This window comes from Rana temporaria (assembly GCF_905171775.1).
Source record: "Rana temporaria chromosome 2 unlocalized genomic scaffold, aRanTem1.1 chr2d, whole genome shotgun sequence".
NCBI classification, from domain to species: domain Eukaryota; kingdom Metazoa; phylum Chordata; class Amphibia; order Anura; family Ranidae; genus Rana; species Rana temporaria.
The window spans coordinates 12,671-33,774 of record NW_024404409.1 but is presented as its reverse complement, the minus strand read 5'-3'; the positions used below and the strand labels follow the sequence as shown (position 1 = coordinate 33,774).

General features: G+C 57.7%; 1 protein-coding gene across 1 annotated transcript; it reads right to left on the bottom strand.

Annotated features, from left to right (window-relative positions):
• Nucleotides 1-5,752: 5,752 nt before the first annotated feature.
• Nucleotides 5,753-20,629, bottom strand: TAF10 (TATA-box binding protein associated factor 10). Its single transcript, XM_040334054.1, has 5 exons — nucleotides 20,404-20,629; nucleotides 15,603-15,757; nucleotides 13,203-13,267; nucleotides 12,240-12,354; nucleotides 5,753-6,141 (listed from the first exon to the last, which is right to left on the bottom strand). Exons 1-5 carry the CDS (start codon nucleotides 20,612-20,614, stop codon nucleotides 6,052-6,054), a joined length of 636 nt encoding a protein of 211 aa, XP_040189988.1. The 5' UTR covers nucleotides 20,615-20,629; the 3' UTR covers nucleotides 5,753-6,051.
• Nucleotides 20,630-21,104: the final 475 nt, after the last annotated feature.

Genomic DNA, 21,104 nt, shown 5'->3' with positions numbered 1-21,104 from the left:
TATATAAGACTGAGAAGAAACCATTAAAGTTGTATTACATTTGAAACCAGAAGCACGGAGCTGTGGGTCTCGTGTCTGGGGGGAATTCTTATGGATCGGGTCCTGTTGGTTGGAGTGTCGATGAGCAGTCTTGGATGTGATGGAAGGTCGTAAACGGTGGTGACCGTTACAGTCCTTCGTACAACACTGCGGTATAGGTCAGAGCTATTCATAGACTAGGATCTCCTTTACAGAAAAATAATAAATGAGGTTATTTATGCAGGAGCCTGGAAAGCATCGCACCCGATCAATGTATCCGTAGATGACGGGTCCCACAACGCTTCCCCGGAAATTCCCCAATACACCGGAGGATTCCCACACCGCTTCCCCGGAATTCCCCATTACACCGGAGGAATCCCACACCGCTTCCCCGGAATTCCCCCATTACACCGGAGGATTCCCACACCGCTTCCCCGGAATTCCCCATTACACCGGAGGAATCCCACACCGCTTCCCCGGAATTCCCCCATTACACCGGAGGATTCCCACACCGCTTCCCCGGAATTCCCCAATACACCGGAGGAATCCCACACCGCTTCCCTGGAATTCCCCAATACACCGGAGGATTCCCACACCGCTTCCCCGGAATTCCCCATTACACCGGAGGATTCCCACACCGCTTCCCCGGAATTCCCCATTACACCGGAGGAATCCCACACCGCTTCCCCGGAATTCCCCAATACACCGGAGGATTCCCACACCGCTTCCCCGGAATTCCCCATTACACCGGAGGATTCCCACACCGCTTCCCCGGAATTCCCCATTACACCGAAGGAATCCCACACCGCTTCCCTGGAATTCCCCCATTACACCGGAGGATTCCCACACCGCTTCCCCGGAATTCCCCATTACACCGAAGGAATCCCACACCGCTTCCCCGGAATTCCCCCATTACACCGGAGGATTCCCACACCGCTTCCCCGGAATTCCCCATTACACCGAAGGAATCCCACACCGCTTCCCCGGAATTCCCCATTACACCGAAGGAATCCCACACCGCTTCCCTGGAATTCCCCATTACACCGGAGGATTCTCACACCGCTTCCCCGGAATTCCCCAATACACCGGAGGAATCCCACACCGCTTCCCCGGAATTCCCCATTACACCGAAGGAATCCCACACCGCTTCCCTGGAATTCCCCATTACACCGGAGGATTCCCACACCGCTTCCCCGGAATTCCCCATTACACCGGAGGATTCCCACACCGCTTCCCCGGAATTCCCCATTACACCGGAGGATTCCCACACTGCTTCCCCGGAATTCCCCATTACACCGGAGGATTCCCACACCGCTTCCCCGGAATTCCCCATTACACCGGAGGAATCCCACACCGCTTCCCCGGAATTCCCCATTACACCGAAGGAATCCCACACCGCTTCCCTGGAATTCCCCATTACACCGCAGGAATCCCACACCGCTTCCCCGGAATTCCCCAATACACCGGAGGATTCCCACCCCGCTTCCCCGAAATTCCCCATTACACCGGAGGAATCCCACACCGCTTCCCCGGAATTCCCCAATACACCGGAGGAATCCCACACCGCTTCCCCGGAATTCCCCATTACACCGGAGGAATCCCACACCGCTTCCCCGGAATTCCCCATTACACCGAAGGAATCCCACACCGCTTCCCCGGAATTCCCTATTACACCAGATGTATCAGTAGATGACGGGTACATTGTGGGTCCTGCAGATGTCCTCCGGATCCCCCCCCCCCCAGCCCATTGAAACTACAAGGCCACCTGCCGCAGTAGAAGATGGTACTTGTAGTTTATTCATTCACAGGGATCAGCAGCTGTGTGGGAAATGACGGTGGGAGCGGGGAGAAGAACCCCCACCTGCTGTCACAGGAATGGGGGACAGGGGGCAGGAGCTGAAAGATGTTACATGTTCCACCCCAAATATAGAGGGTGGCCTATGTGTTCCGTGCTGTACTCCAAGATATGGAATTTACAGGTAAGTCAAACGTTCTCTCATGTATGGTGCACGGCACAGACTGGATATTCATCAGCTCTGGGATGTCCCCCAAGAGGTGAATGAGAAGGTCGGGCAACAACTAGGCAACAGAACCATGTAAATGGGACGATAAAAACTCAAAACCTTCCAGCCAAAAGCTGCTTCGGCAGAAGATTCCATGTCCAAAGACCAAACAGAAGACCAGGCCGAGGCCTTACAGAGTTGGGTGGGAGAAGCCGGGTTCCTAAAGGGCCGGGGGGGGGGGGGGGGGGGGGGTTCCAACAGATCTGGTGTAGTGTGCATGGAAGGGATGGAGGGGGTGTTTGTTTTAGAGAATGAGCTCCGGTGATCATATTTCTTATCCACCATCCAATGGAATTATCATAATGGTTCCTGTGGGGTAAACAGATTGAGAAAGGCTGCGTGTCCTCCTCAGATTGGCCGTGACCCTACCTGTCCTCCTCCCGTGTGACGTCACCCCACCTATCTGTCAGATCTGATGTCACCTCGCCTATCCTCCTCAGATCTGACGTCACCCCGGATCTTCTCCTCAGATCTGACGTCACCTCGCCAATCCTCCTCAGATCTGACGTCACCTCGCCTATCCTCCTCAGATCTGACGTCACCTCGCCTATCCTCCTCAGATCTGACGTCACCTCGCCTATCCTCAGATCTGACGTCACCTCACCTATCCTTAGATCTGACGTCACCCCGAATCTCCTCCTCAGATCTGAAGTCACTTTGGATCTCCTCCTCAAATCTGACATCACCCCAGATCTCCTCCTCAGATCTGACATCACCCCAGATCTCCTCCTCAGATCTGACGTCATCCCAGATCTTCTCCTCAGATCTGATGTCACCCTGGATCTCCTCCTCAGATCTGACGTCACCCCGAATCTCCTCCTCAGATCTGACGTCATCCCAGATCTTCTCCTCAGATCTGATGTCACCCTGGATCTCCTCCTCAGATCTGACGTCACCCCGAATCTCCTCCTCAGATCTGACATCACCCCGAATCTCCTTCTCAGATCTGACGTCACCTCACCTATCCTCAGATCTGACATCTCCCTGAATCTCCTCCTCAGATTTGACGTCACCTCACCTATCCTCAGATCTGACGTCACCTTGCCTATCCTCAGATCTGACGTCACCCCGGATCTCCTCCTTAGATCTGACATCCCCCCGAATCTCCTCCTCAGATCTGACGTCACCTCACCTTTCCTCAGATCTGACGTCCCCCCGGATCTCCTCCTCAGATCTGACGTCACCCTGCCTATCCTCAGATCTGACGTCACCCCGAAACTCCTCCTCAGATCTGACATCACCCCGAATCTTCTCCTCAGATCTGACATCACCTCACCTTTCCTCAGATCTGACGTCCCCCCGGATCTCCTCAGATCTGACGTCACCCTGCCTATCCTCAGATCTGACGTCACCCCGAATCTCCTCCTCAGATCTGATTTCACCCCATTTCTTATCCTCAGGGTGATGTCACCCTGCTTATCCTCCACGGATTTGACGTCACCCTGTGCTGGGACAGGGGCTTTTGGAAAGGACTGGGGGCAAGACTCTTACCCACTGACTTTTGGCCCAGACCTTTAAGGGAATACTACTCTTTGGAAGGTGTATACCGGGGGGGGGGGGATCCGTGGAGTGGTCTTGTTACTTTGGATTCAAGTGCATGTCTCCTCAAGACACAGACTCTGGGATCCACATTTACAGCAGGAAGGACGGCTCCACACTGTGGGACTCAGAAGATCTCATCAGCAAGTCCCCTGTCCGGGTTGTCTCTATAAAGTGTTTATTGTAAGTAGATCTAGAGGGCCTTCAAAAGGTCTTCCACCAATTATTTGTGATAATTATCTCACCCACTGTCTGTCTTCTAGCAAACTATTGAGGGATGTGCTTTTACCTGCAATAATGTGTATTGTACTCTCTGAGCTAGAAGACGGCAAGTCCGGCTTGGAAGACGGCAAGTCCGACCCGGAAGGAGACCTCCGAGTCTTCCAGGTGGATAATTAATCTAATATTTATATTATTTTCCTGTGTACAGTTTGTATTATTAGGCTAATATGATCGGGAGGGGGAGGGGCCTCCTATGGGGTTTATTTTGTTTGTTTAAATAAATATGTTCAAGCTCTTCAGCCAAACGAGTCTCGTCTGGTTCTTGGTTGTAATAGGCGGCTAGAGGAATATCTTTTGTTTCTTTTTTGGTGCCATACCATCTGTGCAATGAGCTGTCTCCTTTCCTTTTCATGAGCGGTGTCTGTGTGGAGGAGATCCCCCCATCTGTGAAGCAGGAGTGTGTTTGTGATTACATCGATTAATCCTATCATTGCACTGAACTGGGTGTTGTTGTTTTAATTGAAACACTGGTGCACATCCTATACACAATTGGACACATTTTGTGGATTTGTTTTTATATTGTTTTTTGAATCACTGTTTCAGCACGGTTGGCATAATTAAGTTAATAATTAGCGCAATATTTTATATTATACACATCTTTACTTTGTTTGACCCACTACCAAATATTTTTGCAGCTTTTTATTATTTGGTGATTTATTAATGTTATAATTTTTGAGTATTTAATTTAGCGCTGTAGTTATTTTTTACAATAGGCGGCTATAATATCTGATATCCATGTTCAGATTGGAGGAGGCACTCAGAGCGGAGTGTGGGACGTGGTTCTTCTCAGGTCTGAGGTCACCCCTTTTATCTTCCTCATGAGAGACGTCACCCCCCCCCCCCTCCTCGGGTGTGACGTCACCCTGCTTATCCCCCTCAGATCTGAAGTCTCCCCCTATTTATCCTCGGCTGTGAAGTCCCACCACCTATCCTCAGACCCAACGTCACCCCGTTCAACCTCAGTGATTTCACTCCGTCTATCCTTCTTAGATGTGACATCACCCCCATTAACCTTCCCAGGTGAGACGTGGTCCCTGAACCCGAGTCCATCTTATTCTGGGAACTCAGCACAGGGATGGTGGGAACCCCTCATAATGGGCACAGCGGGGGTACAGACCCGGGAACTCAGCACAGGGATGGTGGGAACCCCTCATAATGGGGCACAGCGGGTGTACAGACCCGGGAACTCAGCACAGGGATGGTGGGAACCCCTCATAATGGGGCACAGCGGGTGTACAGACCCGGGAACTCAGCACAGGGATGGTGGGAACCCCTCATAATGGGGCACGGCGGGGTGTACAGACCCGGGAACTCAGCACAGGGATGGTGGGAACCCCTCATAATGGGGCACAGCGGGTGTACAGACCCGGGAACTCAGCACAGGGATGGTGGGAACCCCTCATAATGGGGCACAGCGGGTGTACAGGCCCGGGAACTCAGCACAGGGATGGTGGGAACCCCTCATAATGGGCACAGCGGGGGTACAGACCCGGGAACTCAGCACAGGGATGGTGGGAACCCCTCATAATGGGCACAGCGGGTGTACAGACCCAGGAACTCAGCACAGGGATGGTGGGAACCCCTCATAATGGGCACAGCGGGTGTACAGACCCGGGAACTCAGCACAGGGATGGTGGGAACCCCTCATAATGGGCACAGCGGGTGTACAGACCCCACTAGGGGGCGCTGTGTCACACACGGGGATGGAGGGGGTTGGGGGGGGTCAGATATAGAGAAGGGGCCATATGTCTGCCCGACCTCTGACAGCAACACGTGGGGAACAACCAAAGATGGTGGCGAGGAGGGGGAACCCAGGGGGAGGGGCACATACAGGAAGTCAACAAACCAAACACCAGATAATTATATATTTATTTAACTGTCCACATTCATTCCATGTGAGAAAAAGGGGCGATGTCTGACTCCTCCCACAGTGGAAGGGTTCTCTTGAAAAGGGAGGTGAACTCTCTGGCTCCTCCCTCCTCCGGATTATCTGAAACGTTCTCCAACGATGGCGGGATAAAGTCTTTGGATCAAACATTTCCCAGAATCCCTCTGATTGGTTCCCGTCACACACACACACTTCTATACACAGAGAGCGGGGGATGGTGGCTGTACCACATAACACAGTCCACAGGAAGCCCCTCCCCCTCTAGGTGAAATAATGCGGCTTCTTCACATTGATTCCGTATTCCGCCAACGCCGGGCTCAGGTCCTCCATGGTGAGCGTGTACTTCTTATCCTGCAGGGGGAGACAGAGAGCATTATACAGAATTCACTACTACGCCCCGCCCACCGGGGGAGGGATGTGACACAACGCCACGCCTCTGGGGGAGACGGAGCATTATACAGAAATCACTATGCCCCGCCCACTGGGGGAGACGGAATATTATACAGAATTCACTACTATGTCCCACCCACCAGGGGGGAGGGACGTGCCTTAATTGTCCTGCCCCTGGGGGAGACAGGGAATAGGATTTTTGTACTCACCGTAAAATCCATTTCTCTGAGTTCATAGACGGACACAGTCTTCTTTGACCTTAGGGTTATGCTTCTTCCTACCAGGAGATTTAGGCAGAATTCTTACAGCACTTAAAAACTTTCCTTCATGCCGCTCCTCCCAGGGGGCGTGGCTCCCCCAGGCATAACCCCCACTCTGCTCCAGCAGCCTCAGTTCGTAACAAGCAGTACAAACCAAGGAGGGGTGGGTGCTGTGTCCGTCTATGAACTCAGAGAAATGGATTTTACGGTGAGTACAAAAATCCTATTTTCTCTTCCGTTCATAGACGGACACAGCCTTCATTGACCTTAGGGACATCCCCAAGCAGTGTCAAAAAATTTCGAGGGGTGGGAAAATAACACAGCAAAAACAGGTTACACCCCAAACAAAAACCGGAGTTACTCAACGGAGGAACTCCAACCTTAAACTGCCGCCTGTAACACCTGCGGCCGAAGGAGGCATCCGAAGATGCACTCACATCCACCTTGAAACAGCGTGGATTGACGACCAGGATGCCTCCTAACACCGCTGTAACACAGAGGCTTGGTGTCGGAAAGCCCAAGAGGCCCCGATCGCCCTGGTCGAATGCGCCATAACCCGAAAGGGGGGCACACGCCCCTTCAGGGCATAGGCCTGAAGCACAATCCGTCGGAACCACCTAGGAACGGTGGCCGACGAGACTGCCAGGCCCTCTTGTAGGACCAGCCACCGACACGAACAGCGAGTCCGACTTCCGGAACGGAGCTGTCGCCGACAAGTAAACTCGTAGGGCCCGAACCACATCCAGAGGATGTAAAGTGGCCTCCTCTTGGCATTTCGGCCGAGGACATAAGGATGGAAGAACAATGTCCACATCCAAGTGAAAAGCCGAAACGACCTTAGGGAGAAAAAACGGCTGCGGCCGCAGCACCACCTCATCCTTATGGATGACCAAGCAGGGAGCCTTGCAAGACAAGGCCACCAGAACAGACAGACACCCGTCTGATCGAGGTAATTGCTACCAGAAATAAAATCACCTTTTGCGACAAAAAACCTCCCGAATGTCCTCAAAGGGAGCATCCCGAAGCACCGAAAGGACTAAATTCAAGTCCCATGGGGGTAGTGGAGGGCGCACCGGAGGGGCCACCTGCCAGACCCCCTGACCCAACGCACGCACCGAGGAGTGCGATGCCAAGGGTCGCTGCAAGTAAAAACAGCCAGAGCAGAAATCTGGCTCCTAACCGTACGTAAGGCGAGAGCCTGAACCACTCCCTGCTGCAAAGACAGCAGAATCCTGTACACAACGCATGTACGAGAGTGCCAGTTCATCTCCCCACACACAGAGAAGTAGGCCTTCCATGTATGAGGAAAAAACCTACGTGAGGTAGACTTCCGTGCAGGCAGCACGGTAGAGACCACCGAGCACAATAGGCCTTGGTCCTTCAGCCCCTGGCTCTCAACAGCCACGCCGCTAAGGCCGGTGGCTGTGAAACAGGGTGGAAGATCGGAGCCTGCAACAGAAAATCAATTCCCAGGGGAAGACGCTAGGGGGCGTCTGCCAGCAGACGCACCTGGTCCGCGTACCAGGAGCAACGCGGCCAATCTGGGGCAATCAGGATTGATAGAATCCCTACAGCTTCCACTCTGCGCAGCAGGCGAGGAAGAAGCTTCCGAGGAGGGAAGGCGTAAAGTAGGCGACAGCGACCAAGGAGCCACCAACGCGCCCGCCCACGGGTCCTTAAACCTGGCCACGAACCGTGGCACCTACCGATAGAGACGGGACGCTAGAAGGTCCACGCCCAGAGTGCCCCACTTTTTGGCACAGACCCCGAAACACCTGTGGGTGGAGAGACCACTCCCCTTGGCCCAGTGCAGTGCGACTTAGGAGGTCGGCCAGCCAATTCCGTACTTGATTGCTCGGAGCTTCAGAACGTTGGACTCCACCTGAGTCCGGTGCCCCCTCCCCAACCGGAGAGGCTGGCATCCGTCGTGTCCAGTGGCCTGCAGAAAAATGACTTTCCGCACCGGAAACGCCAGCCACCACCCAGGGGAGACATGATCAGATGACTCAACTGAATCTGGTAATCCAGAGATGACGGAAGCTAGTCCCATCGTGACAGCAGTTCCCTCCGTAGTACCCAGGTGTGGAATTGGGCATACGGAACCGCCTCGAAAGAGGCTACCAACTGACCCAGAACCTTCCTGCAGAATCGCAGAGATGACCGCTTCTGGGTCGGCAACTGCTGCACAGCAGATAGCAGAGTCTGAAGTTTTTCCGCTAGGAGAAAAACACTCCCACCCCGGAGGAATCCAGGACCAGTCCCAGGTATCCCTGAGACGGAATCAACCCTGATTTCAGGACAATCCAGAAACCAGCCGAACACTAGGAGAGCCTGACACGTGATAGGCACGGCTCCACCAATGCAGAGCTCGAAGAAGCTCGTAGGAGAATGTCGTCCAGACATCCCATGATAACAAACCCCCGCTGTCACAGCCGGGCCAGTATCGGTACGAGCACCTTGGCGAAAACCCGCCGAATAGGAAGGACACCATTGAAAATGGCCCCCCGACCACAAAGCACAGAATCTCTGGTGGTTTGAGGATATGCAGGTACACGTTCATGACATCCAAGGATGCCAGAAAATCCCCCTGATGGAGTGCCGCTATTACCAAGCGAATCGACACCACCTTGACAAAACGAGGGACTTGAGGCCCAGGATCGACCGGGCCCCATCCTCCGTGGGGACACAAACAGAATGGAGTAAAAACCCCGAGAGCGTTCCAACGAGGGAACTGGCACAATCACTCCCCTGACCAGAAGATCCTGGACAGCCCCTGACAGAGCCAACCGGCGAACCGGAGGAGGCCAGAAGCCGGAGGGAAAAAACCTGTTTGGCAGACAAGAGAGAAACTCAATCTTGTACCCCAAGGAAAACACTTCGCAATGCGAAGCCAGTCTCCCACCCGAGACACGGGCGGGAGCAGACCTTCAGGCGGAAGCAGGTATGTCCGCAGACTTGTTAGGCATGCAGTATCAGGTGCGCTGCTACCCCGCAGTGGGGATTCAAGCACCATGTAGACCTTACCCCCACCACACAGGGCGGGCGAAAAAACGCTCGGAGGTAGGCAAGGAGGGTCCTTGCACAGGGCGAGGTCCCTAGCCCTTCCCAGACTGTGGGAACAGCATGCGCTTACCACCCGTGGCATCCTCAATGATGCCATTTAGGGAAGTCCCAAAAGGACCGTTCACCCTTAACGGCCATCCCCAAGGTCACCTTAGAGGACTAGTCCGCAGACCAGCTCCTCAGCCACACAAGGCGGCGCAGAACCACTGCATAGACGGAAGCCCCGGATCGTATCCATGGCCGCCTCGCAGAGAAAATTCTGACCCTGAACCAATTGTTCAGCCAGGTCCCTAAAGGATTCGGAAGCCCCTTCTTCCAGCTCCTGCAGCAGGAGCTTCGCCCTTTTAGTCGGGGCCTGACCAGGGCCCCGGCCAGAGCCGGCCTCACCGCCGAACCCACCACCGTGAATAGGGAGCGGGCCACGGCCTCCACTCTCCTATCAGCGGGATCCTGAAATGCAGGAGCCCCTTCCACAGGCAACGTGGTGGACTTGCGCAGTCTGGACACAGGGGGGTCCACTGGCGGAGGAGAGACCTACTTTTTTTTTTTAAAGCCCCCCCAAGGGGGTAACGGGTTGCAAAGTTTTTTGACAAACTTTTTGCGGTGCATCCCATTCCTTGTATAACATATAGTCCAAATAAGGAACACAAGGAAACCCTTCAGCGGTGCGTGGTAGTCTGCTGGTACTGACACGGAGGTGTCTCCGCCACATCCTCAATTTTTAGAGTCTCGCGCACCGCAGAAACAAGAGCTCCAACAATACTGACTGCAGCAGAGTCATCCTCACTATCCATAAGGGTTAAACCCGCAGCCTCTGACATAACAGAACCAGAAAAAAACTGCGATTCTGTGTCATCCCCAGAAGCAGGCTTCAGGGCTTTTTTACCCCCCATCCGGGCACTAGCTGCTTCAAACCTGGCAAGAAACCCAGGACAGCCAACATAACAGATGTGGCAGGGGAAGGGGCGTTAAGGGTTAACTCAGGCATAGCTTGAGAGGGAGACCTGGCTCAGGTTCCATAGTGTCAGCGCTGAGTCACCCACCCTGCAAGGCAGGACAAAAAAAAACCCACTGGTCACCTCCTTGCTGCCATTGCAGAGCATGGGGGCCCCTGGTATTCACCACCCCACCCAGCTGCAGAGGGAGCTGAAAAACCTGAGGTGTGCTCTGATGTGCTGGCTGTGATGTGTCTGTCACCTCAAGGAAGATTCACAGCGTTTCACAGCACTAAAACTGTTACAGCACTAAAACTGGTAGAAGAGACCAGAGGCTGTGCCGAGTCATCTCAGGGAAGAATCACAGCGTTACCAAGGAGATTTCCAAGATGGCCGCCATCTGAGGTAAAATTCACCTCGCAGAACACAGCAGCACCCCCCAGAGTAACAACACAGTCCCCCTAACAACACACGGGCTCCGGTGGTAACAAAGAAAACCCAGGAGGCCCCCCTTCACAGCCACTACCCAGTCAGGGGAAGGGGAGAGAGGAAAGCAGGGCGGACCCTCAGTCGACCTCCCCAGGGAAACCACCAGTCAGACCACTTACCTGAGTAAGGGGCCACTACTTACCTGTCCTGCGACTACCCGGCTGGAGGTATCCCAGACAGAACCAACGTCCGTAAACGGCATGGCTGTCGGCCAGACACACTGTGACAAAGCCATAGAGACCGGTCATATGTGTGCCCTAGAACCAAAGTTCCCCGGCCGCCCCTGGAGCAATGGGGCCAGTCGTGGACGTCCCAAAGCTGAGCTGAGGGCCGGCACACGCTCGAAGGCCTAACATGGGGGGACTACAAGAGTCGAGGACCCAGCCTGTCACCCAGTCGGCTGTTGATAGAAGAATCGCAGGATTCAAAAATGCAGGAACAAAACAATAAAAAAGCGAGAAAAATCGCCAGAAAAAAACTCCAGAAGTGCCTGACTCTCCTGACGGTTAGGCAGAAAAAGACTGAGGCTCCTAAAGCAGGGTGTGGGTTATGCCTGGGGGAGCCACGCCCCCTGGGAGGAGCGGCATGAAGGAAAGGTTAACACTTTAAGTGCTGTTAAATTCTGCCTAAATCTCCTGGTAGGAAGAAGCATAACCCTAAGGTCAATGAAGGCTGTGTCCGTCTATGAACGGAAGAGAAATTATACAGAATTCACTTCTATGCTCCGCCCCCTGGGGGAGGGATGCACTACAATTCCCCGCCTCCAGCAGACAACATATTAATCTCTCTAATGTACAGCATTATATAATACCCCACCCCTAGGAGGAGGGATCACTTGTTACAGCGATCCTGCCATGGAGGCCCCGCCTCCTGTGATGTATCTGTGTACAGAGAGGACCGCCTTCTACCATGCTGGACCAATGAACAGCTTTTATTTCTCACACATGGACACGCCCACTAGAAGGTCGATCATACGCCACACAGACCCCGAAAACGGAACGTCTATGACTGGGGGAGGGGGAAGTCAATGCCCATGAAGTAAAGCATCCCTACTGTGAAGCATGGTGGTGGATCTCTGCTGTTCTGAGAATTCAGTGACAACCAACGGCAGAGAAGTGCAGCACATCATCACCCACACAATGACCCCAGAGGGCCAAGTCACCCTTCAGTGTGCGAGAAACGTGAGGGGGGCCCTGATTGGTCTTCACATTCCTCTTCATGCGTGTAAAGGTAAGCGCCCCAATACATGATAGTGTGAGAGATAAACAACCCCCCACCCCCGGGGGTATCAGTAGGCTGGGGTGGGACTCACCTTGCTCTTGTTGCGGGAGCTCCCGGACGCCGTCCCCTTCATCTTGCAGTGCTGCAGAGCGTCATTCGCAATGTCAGAGATGAACTTCTGAGCAGCCAATGAAATCAGTCGGATGCTGGAGAGAGAGACCAACGTATGAGAGTCCGCACCGCCCACTGGAGGTCCCCGCCCCCGCGACCCAGGAAACACCGAGGAGGTCCCCGACCCCCCCGACCCAGGAAACACAGAGGAGGTCCCCGCCCCCCCCGACCCAGGAAACACCAAGGAGGTCCCCGACCCAGGAAACACAGAGGAGGTCCCCACACCCCCCCCCCCCGACCCAGGAAACGCAGAGGAGGTCCCCGCCCCCCCCCCCCGACCCAGGAAACGCAGAGGAGGTCCCCGCCCCCCTGACCCAGGAAACGCAGAGGAGGTCCCCGCCCCCCTGACCCAGGAAACGCAGAGGAGGTCCCCGCCCCCCCCCCCCGACCCAGGAAACGCAGAGGAGGTCCCCGCCCCCCTGACCCAGGAAACGCAGAGGAGGTCCCCGCCCCCCTGACCCAGGAAACGCAGAGGAGGTCCCCGCCCCCCCGACCCAGGAAACGCAGAGGAGGTCCCCGACCCAGGAAACACAGAGGAGGTCCCCGACCCAGGAAACGCAGAGGAGGTCCCCGACCCAGGAAACGCAGAGGAGGTCCCCGCCCCCCCCCCCCGACCCAGGAAACGCAGAGGAGGTCCCCGCCCCCCCCCCGACCCAGGAAACACAGAGGAGGTCCCCACACCCCCCCCCCCCCCGACCCAGGAAACGCAGAGGAGGTCCCCGCCCCCCCGACCCAGGAAACGCAGAGGAGGTCCCCCCCCCCCCCCCCCCCCCCCCCGGGCAAGGCAGTAGGGAGTCTAAGGGATCAGCATGACAGCCAGAGGAGGAGCATCTTCAGAAGGAAGGTTCAGCACAATGATGACATCACAGAGACGGATACTCACATGCGAGGGTCGGAGGCCTCAAACCCCGCCCGGTTCAGGTAATATCCAGTCACTGCGTCCGGGATCTGTACAGAGAGAGGAGGATGAGGGAGTGTCCACAGAGCCCCGCCCACACCACACACCGTTCCGCCCCAAGCTGACCCACCCCCACACACACACAGAGCCCCCACCACACACACACACATGCCCCCCGCCCACACAAAACGCGCCCCCCCCCCCGCTGACCCACCCACACACAGTGCCCCCACACCACACACAATGTTCCGCCCCAAGCTGACCCACCCACCCACACAGTGCCCCCGCCCACACACAACATGCCCCGCCCACACACAACGTTCCGCCCCAAGCTGACCCACACACACACAGTGCCCCCCACACCACACACAACGTTGCGCCCCAAGCTGACCCACCCCCACACACACACACACACAGAGCCCCCGCCCACACACAAAACGCCCCCCCCCCGCTGACCCACACACAGTGCCCCCACCACACACAAAACGCCCCCCCCCCCGCTGACCCACACACAGTGCCCCCACCACACACAACGTTCCGCCCCAAGCTGACCCACCCCCACACACACAGAGCCCCCGCCCACACACAACATGCCCCACCCACCCACACACAGTGCCCCCACACCACACACAATGTTCCGCCCCAAGCTGACCCACCCACACAGTGCCCCCGCCCACACACAACATGCCCCGCCCACACACAACGTTCCGCCCCAAGCTGACCCACCCCCACACACACACACACACACACACACACACAACGTTCCGCCCCAAGCTGACCCACCCACCCACACACACACACACACACACACACACACACACACACAGAGCCCCCGCCACACACACAGAGCCCCCGCCACACACAAAACGCCCCCCAACCTCTGACCCACCCACACACAGTGCCCACCACACACAACGTTGCGCCCCAAGCTGACCCACACACACACACACACACACACACACACACACACACACACACACACACACACACACACACACACACACACACACACAGAGCCCCCGCCCACACCCAAAACGCCCCCCCCGCTGACCCACACACAGTGCCCCCACCACACACAAAACGCCCCCCCCCCCCGCTGACCCACACACAGTGCCCCCACCACACACAACGTTCCGCCCCAAGCTGACCCACCCCCACACACACAGAGCCCCCGCCCACACACAACATGCCCCACCCCCACACACACAGAGCCCCCACACACACAGAGCCCCCACCACACACATGCCCCCCGCCCACACAAAACGCCCCCCCGCTGACCCACCCACACACAGTGCCCCCACACCACACACAATGTTCCGCCCCAAGCTGACCCACCCACCCAGTGCCCCCGCCCACACACAACATGCCCCGCCCACACACAACGTTCCGCCCCAAGCTGACCCACACACACACACACAGAGCCCCCGCCACACACACAGAGCCCCCACCACACACAAAACGCCCCCCAACCTCTGACCCACCCACACACACAGTGCCCCCCACACCACACACAATGTTCCGCCCCAAGCTGACCCACACACAACGTTGCGCCCCAAGCTGACCCACCCCCACACGCACACACAGAGCCCCCGCCCACACACAAAACGCCCCCCCCCCGCTGACCCACCCACACACAGTGCCCCCACCACACACAACGTTCCGCCCCAAGCTGACCCACCCCCACACACACACACACACACACACACACACACACACACGTTCCGCCCCAAGCTGACCCACCCCCACACACACAGCCCCCGCCCACACACACAACATGCCCCCCGCCCACACACACAACATGCCCCCCCGCTGACCCACCCACACACAGTGCCCCCCACCACACACACAACGTTCCGCCCCAAGCTGACCCACACAACGTTCCGCCCCAAGCTGACCCACCCCCACACACAAACAGAGCCCCCGCCCACACACAACATGCCCCCCCCGCCCACACACAACATGCCCCCCCGCTGACCCACACACAGTGCCCCCACCACACACAACGTTCCACCCCAAGCTGACCCACACACAGTGCCCCCACACCACACACAATGTTCCGCCCCAAGCTGACCCACCCACACAGTGCCCCCGCCCACACACAACATGCCCCGCCCACACACAACGTTCCGCCCCAAGCTGACACACACACACAACGTTCCGCCCCAAGCTGACCCACACACACACACACACACACACACACACACACACAGAGCCCCCGCCACACACACAGAGCCCCCACCACACACACAGAGCCCCCACCACACACACAGAGCCCCCCAACCTCTGACCCACCCACACACAGTGCCCACCACACACAACGTTGCGCCCCAAGCTGACCCACCCCCACAGCGTAATCTTCCAGTAGGGGGCGGGGTCTATACTCACAGTGGGCGTGTAATCTTCCAGCTGCATCAGGAAGTCCACCAGAGGAGTGCTGGAGATGATTGGCTTTATGTCCCCATTGGTCACCCCCGGGGGGAGGTACACGCCATTGGAGAGGGAGGAGGAGCTCTCAGGAGGGGCGGCGACAGAAACCGGAACTGAGGAGAAAAATAAAAAAATCATTCAATGAATCAGAAACTTTATACAAGAGCGAGGAGGGGGAGGGGGGACACAATGGATACAGTCAGTCGGCGTCCAATGAATGAAGAGAGGTGTGACAGTTCTAGCCGGGAGGGGCGGAGATAAGTGTGAACACCCCGCCTCCCCTCTTATGTGTCTATTGAGGGTAAATAATAGATGAGAATGTCGGGAAAGATTTATCCTTTGTATGAGATTCCCTGAGGAGCCAAACAGTCTGACACCGAGATTCCCTGAGGAGCCAAACAGTCTGACACCGAGATTCCCTGAGGAGCCGAACAGTCTGACACCGAGATTCCCTGAGGAGCCGAACAGTCTGACACCGAGATTCCCTGAGGAGCCGAACAGTCTGACACCGAGATTCCCTGAGGAGCCAAACAGTCTGACACCGAGGTCTCCTCATCATACTAGGGGCTGTCCTGATACCGAGCATGTGCGCGAGTCCTCCTACAAATGCTCCCGATACCTGGGGAGGGCGGAGAGGGGTGGAGCGCGAGACACTTCCTGTGCGGCTATGTCGCGGGGCTCCACTGCGCATGCGCTTCACCGCACTTATATCGCGCATGCTCATTTCAGTACAGGAAAATAATAGACTAGAGCGGGCAGAGGCGGCGTGAGTTGCTTAATTACATCATCCGCACCACCGCCTCCAGCCCTGCCCCCAACACGCCCCTCGCCTGCTCTGGGAAAAGGGGTGGGCCCCCTCGAAACCTAGCACTGTTTATATCGTGTCCAGTGGTGGCCGGTGCTTGGGGGGGGGGGGCGCAAACCAAAAAAATACTGAAACCCCCCCCCCCCCCATCAAATGCAGCCCCCACCGTGCTCGCCCTACTGGTTATAGTCCTGTCTGCATGACTGAGCTAAGGGCAGATGGATTACAGGAAGTAAGGCAATCCATGAATTGTTCACTTCTGTTACACTGATTGACGAGTCCTTCAACCCCCCCCTCCCGTACTGGACCCTTGTCGCTCCCCCCCCTGTACTGAACCCTTGTCGCTCCCCCCCCTGTACTGGACCCTTGTCGCTCCCCCCTCCCGTACTGGACCCTTGTCGCTCCCCCCTCCCGTACTGGACCCTTGTCGCTCCCCCCTCCCGTACTGGACCCTTGTCGCTCCCCCCTCCCGTACTGGACCCTTGTCGCTCCCCCCCCCTGTACTGACCCCTTGTCGCTCCCCCCCCCTGTACTGAACCCTTGTCGCTCCCCCCCCCCTGTACTGGACCCTTGTCGCTCCCCTCCCCTGTACTGGACCCTTGTCGCTCCCCTCCCCTGTACTGGACCCTTGTCGCTCCCCCCTCCCGTACTGGACCCTTGTCGCTCCCCCCCCCTGTACTGGACCCTTGTCGCTCCCCCCTCCCGTACTGGACCCTTGTCGCTCCCCCCCCCTGTACTGAACCCTTGTCGCTCCCCCCCCCTGTACTGAACCCTTGTCGCTCCCCCCCCTGTACTGAACCCTTGTCGCTCCCCCCCCCCTGTACTGGACCCTTGTCGCTCCCCCCTCCCGTACTGGACCCTTGTCGCTCCCCCCCCCCTGTACTGGACCCTTGTCGCTCCCCCCTCCCGTACTGGACCCTTGTCGCTCCCCCCTCCCGTACTGGACCCTTGTCGCTCCCCCCTCCCGTACTGAACCCTTGTCGCTCCCCCCCCTGTACTGAACCCTTGTCGCTCCCCCCCCCTGTACTGGACCCTTGTCGCTCCCCCCCCCTGTACTGGACCCTTGTCGCTCCCCCCCCCTGTACTGGACCCTTGTCGCTCCCCCCCCCCTGTACTGAACCCTTGTCGCTCCCCCCCCCTGTACTGGACCCTTGTCGCTCCCCCCTCCCGTACTGGACCCTTGTCGCTCCCCCCCCCTGTACTGAACCCTTGTCGCTCCCCCCCCCTGTACTGAACCCTTGTCGCTCCCCCCCTGTACTGAACCCTTGTCGCTCCCCCCCCCTGTACTGGACCCTTGTCGCTCCCCCCTCCCGTACTGGACCCTTGTCGCTCCCCCCCCCCCTGTACTGAACCCTTGTCGCTCCCCCCCCCTGTACTGGACCCTTGTCGCTCCCCTCCCCTGTACTGGACCCTTGTCGCTCCCCTCCCCTGTACTGGACCCTTGTCGCTCCCCTCCCCTGTACTGGACCCTTGTCGCTCCCCCCTCCCGTACTGGACCCTTGTCGCTCCCCCCCCCTGTACTGGACCCTTGTCGCTCCCCTCCCCTGTACTGAACCCTTGTCGCTCCCCTCCCCTGTACTGAACCCTTGTCGCTCCCCTCCCCTGTACTGTACCCTTGTCGCTCCCCCCCCTGTACTGGACCCTTGTCGCTCCCCCCTCCCGTACTGGACCCTTGTCGCTCCCCTCCCCTGTACTGAACCCTTGTCGCTCCCCCCCCTGTACTGGACCCTTGTCGCTCCCCCCTCCCGTACTGGACCCTTGTCGCTCCCCCCCCCTGTACTGAACCCTTGTCGCTCCCCCCCCCTGTACTGAACCCTTGTCGCTCCCCTCCCCTGTACTGGACCCTTGTCGCTCCCCCCCTGTACTGAACCCTTGTCGCTCCCCTCCCCTGTACTGAACCCTTGTCGCTCCCCCCCTGTACTGAACCCTTGTCGCTCCCCTCCCCTGTACTGGACCCTTGTCGCTCCCCCCTCCCGTACTGGACCCTTGTCGCTCCCCCCCCCTGTACTGAACCCTTGTCGCTCCCCCCCCCTGTACTGGACCCTTGTCGCTCCCCTCCCCTGTACTGGACCCTTGTCGCTCCCCTCCCCTGTACTGGACCCTTGTCGCTCCCCTCCCCTGTACTGGACCCTTGTCGCTCCCCCCCCCGTACTGAACCCTTGTCGCCCCCCCCCCCCTGTACTGAACCCTTGTCGCTCCCCTCCCCCGTGTGTCGGGGAATGCAGAGGATGTAAATCTTGCTGTTTTTTCTCCTCTACATTCAGGTGAAAGAACGTCTTGCAGTGTCCGCGGCGCCGAGTCCTCCAATGTGGGGGGGGGGGGAGCTACCAGAGCCGCTGTGGGACCCCAGAAGAGGAGGATCGGGGGCAAAACAAGCCGCACACAGGGGGGGTCACATTTTCTATATAAATCCCCCCCCCCCCCATACAGGTCATGTGACTGCTCCTCTGCCGAGAGCAACTCCCGGGGGCCCTCAGAGGAACTACAAATCCCACCGTCCCCCCCGCCTGCAACACCTCCTGGGACTTGTAGTGCCACAACAACTGGGGGACCCCAAACACATCACTGGGGGAGGGGGAGACCCCATACATATCACTGGGGGAGGGGGAGACCCCATACATATCACTGGGGGAGGGGGAGACCCCATACATATATCACTGGGGGAGGGGGAGACCCCATACATATATCACTGGGGGAGGGGGAGACCCCATACATATCACTGGGGGAGGGGGAGACCCCATACATATCACTGGGGGAGGGGGAGACCCCATACATATCACTGGGGGAGGGGAGACCCCATACATATATCACTGGGGGAGGGGGAGACCCCATACATATCACTGGGGGAGGGGGAGACCCCATACATATCACTGGGGGAGGGGGAGACCCCAAACATATCACTGGGGGAGGGGGAGACCCCATACATATATCACTGGGGGAGGGGAGACCCCATACATATATCACTGGGGGAGGGGGAGACCCCATACATATCACTGGGGGAGGGGGAGACCCCATACATATCACTGGGGGAGGGGAGACCCCATACATATCACTGGGGGAGGGGAGACCCCATACATATATCACTGGGGGAGGGGGAGACCCCATACATATATCACTGGGGGAGGGGGAGACCCCATACATATCACTGGGGGAGGGGAGACCCCATACATATCACTGGGGGAGGGGGAGACCCCATACATATCACTGGGGGAGGGGGAGACCCCATACATATCACTGGGGGAGGGGGAGACCCCATACATATATCATTGGGGGAGGGGGAGACCCCATACATATCACTGGGGGAGGGGAGACCCCATACATATATCACTGGGGGAGGGGAGACCCCATACATATCACTGGGGGAGGGGAGACCCCATACATATCACTGGGGGAGGGGGGGACCCCATACATATCACTGGGGGAGGGGGAGACCCCATACATATCACTGGGGGGAGGGGAGACCCCATACATATCACTGGGGGAGGGGGAGACCCCATACATATCACTGGGGGAGGGGAGACCCCATACATATATCACTGGGGGAGGGGAGACCCCATACATATCACTGGGGGAGGGGAGACCCCATACATATCACTGGGGGAGGGGAGACCCCATACATATCACTGGGGGAGGGGGGGACCCCAAACATATCACTGGGGGAGGGGGAGACCCCATACATATCACTGGGGGAGGGGGGGACCCCATACATATCACTGGGGGAGGGGGGGACCCCATACATATCACTGGGGGAGGGGGGGAGACACGCGGGGGACCTCATAATACCCCTCCATCACTCTTCCGGTACCCCGAATTCCCACCAATGGGGGTCACCGACCCTCCCCCTGTATATGAGAACACATTATATAGGGGAAGGGAGGGGGGGCATTATATGGAGGGGGGAGGGGGGGGTCATTATACAGGGCGGAGGGGGGGACACCCGGATCTCACACTCACCTCCGGCTCTCCTCTCTCCCGGGAGGACGGATCCGATCCCCGGCGCCGGTTTGGGGATACTGACCGGACTCGGCTTGTTCTCCAGGGAGAGGACGATGCTGTTGGTTCCGGCCTGCGCCGGGGCTCCGGAGATCGGAGATTCCTGAACCGACTCCGTCCCGCTCATCTTCACACCTCCCACTTCCGCTCTGATCCGGAAGTGCGACTCCATGGCAATCCCGCCCCTTCCGCTCCCGAGCGTGCTTTACGTTGGGAGCCAACAGAGACTCCGCCCACACACGGCTTACTGAGCCAATACCGTCCGAGACTCCGCCCACACACTCACAACAGAGCCAATACCGTCCGAGAGTCCGCCCACTCACAGAGCCAATACCGCCCCAGAGACTCCGCCCACACACTCACAACAGAGCCAATACCGCCCGAGACTCCGCCCACACACTCACACCAGAGCCAATACCGTCCGAGAGTCCGCCCACACACTCACACCAGAGCCAATACCGCCCGAGAGACTCCGCCCCAGAGACTCCTCCCACCCACAGAGCCAATACCGCCCGAGAGACTCCGCCCCAGAGACTCCTCCCACCCACAGAGCCGATACCGCGCTAAACTCCGCCCACACACAGCCTAGTGAGACATACGCCCACTCCCGCCGAGACCCCGCCCACAGGCAGCCATTATTGGGGAGGGCGGCGCAGGAGGGT

Excerpts from the sequence above, each read along its gene's own strand:
- TAF10 (XM_040334054.1), bottom strand. The coding sequence starts at position 20,614 with ATGGAGTCGCACTTCCGGATCAGAGCGGAAGTGGGAGGTGTGAAGATG. Across the intron at positions 15,758-20,403 it reads GGGAGAGAGGAGAGCCGGAG|TTCCGGTTTCTGTCGCCGCC; the intron begins GTGAGTGTGAGA and ends TTTTCTCCTCAG. Across the intron at positions 13,268-15,602 it reads TGGAAGATTACACGCCCACT|ATCCCGGACGCAGTGACTGG; the intron begins GTGAGTATAGAC and ends CTCTCTGTACAG.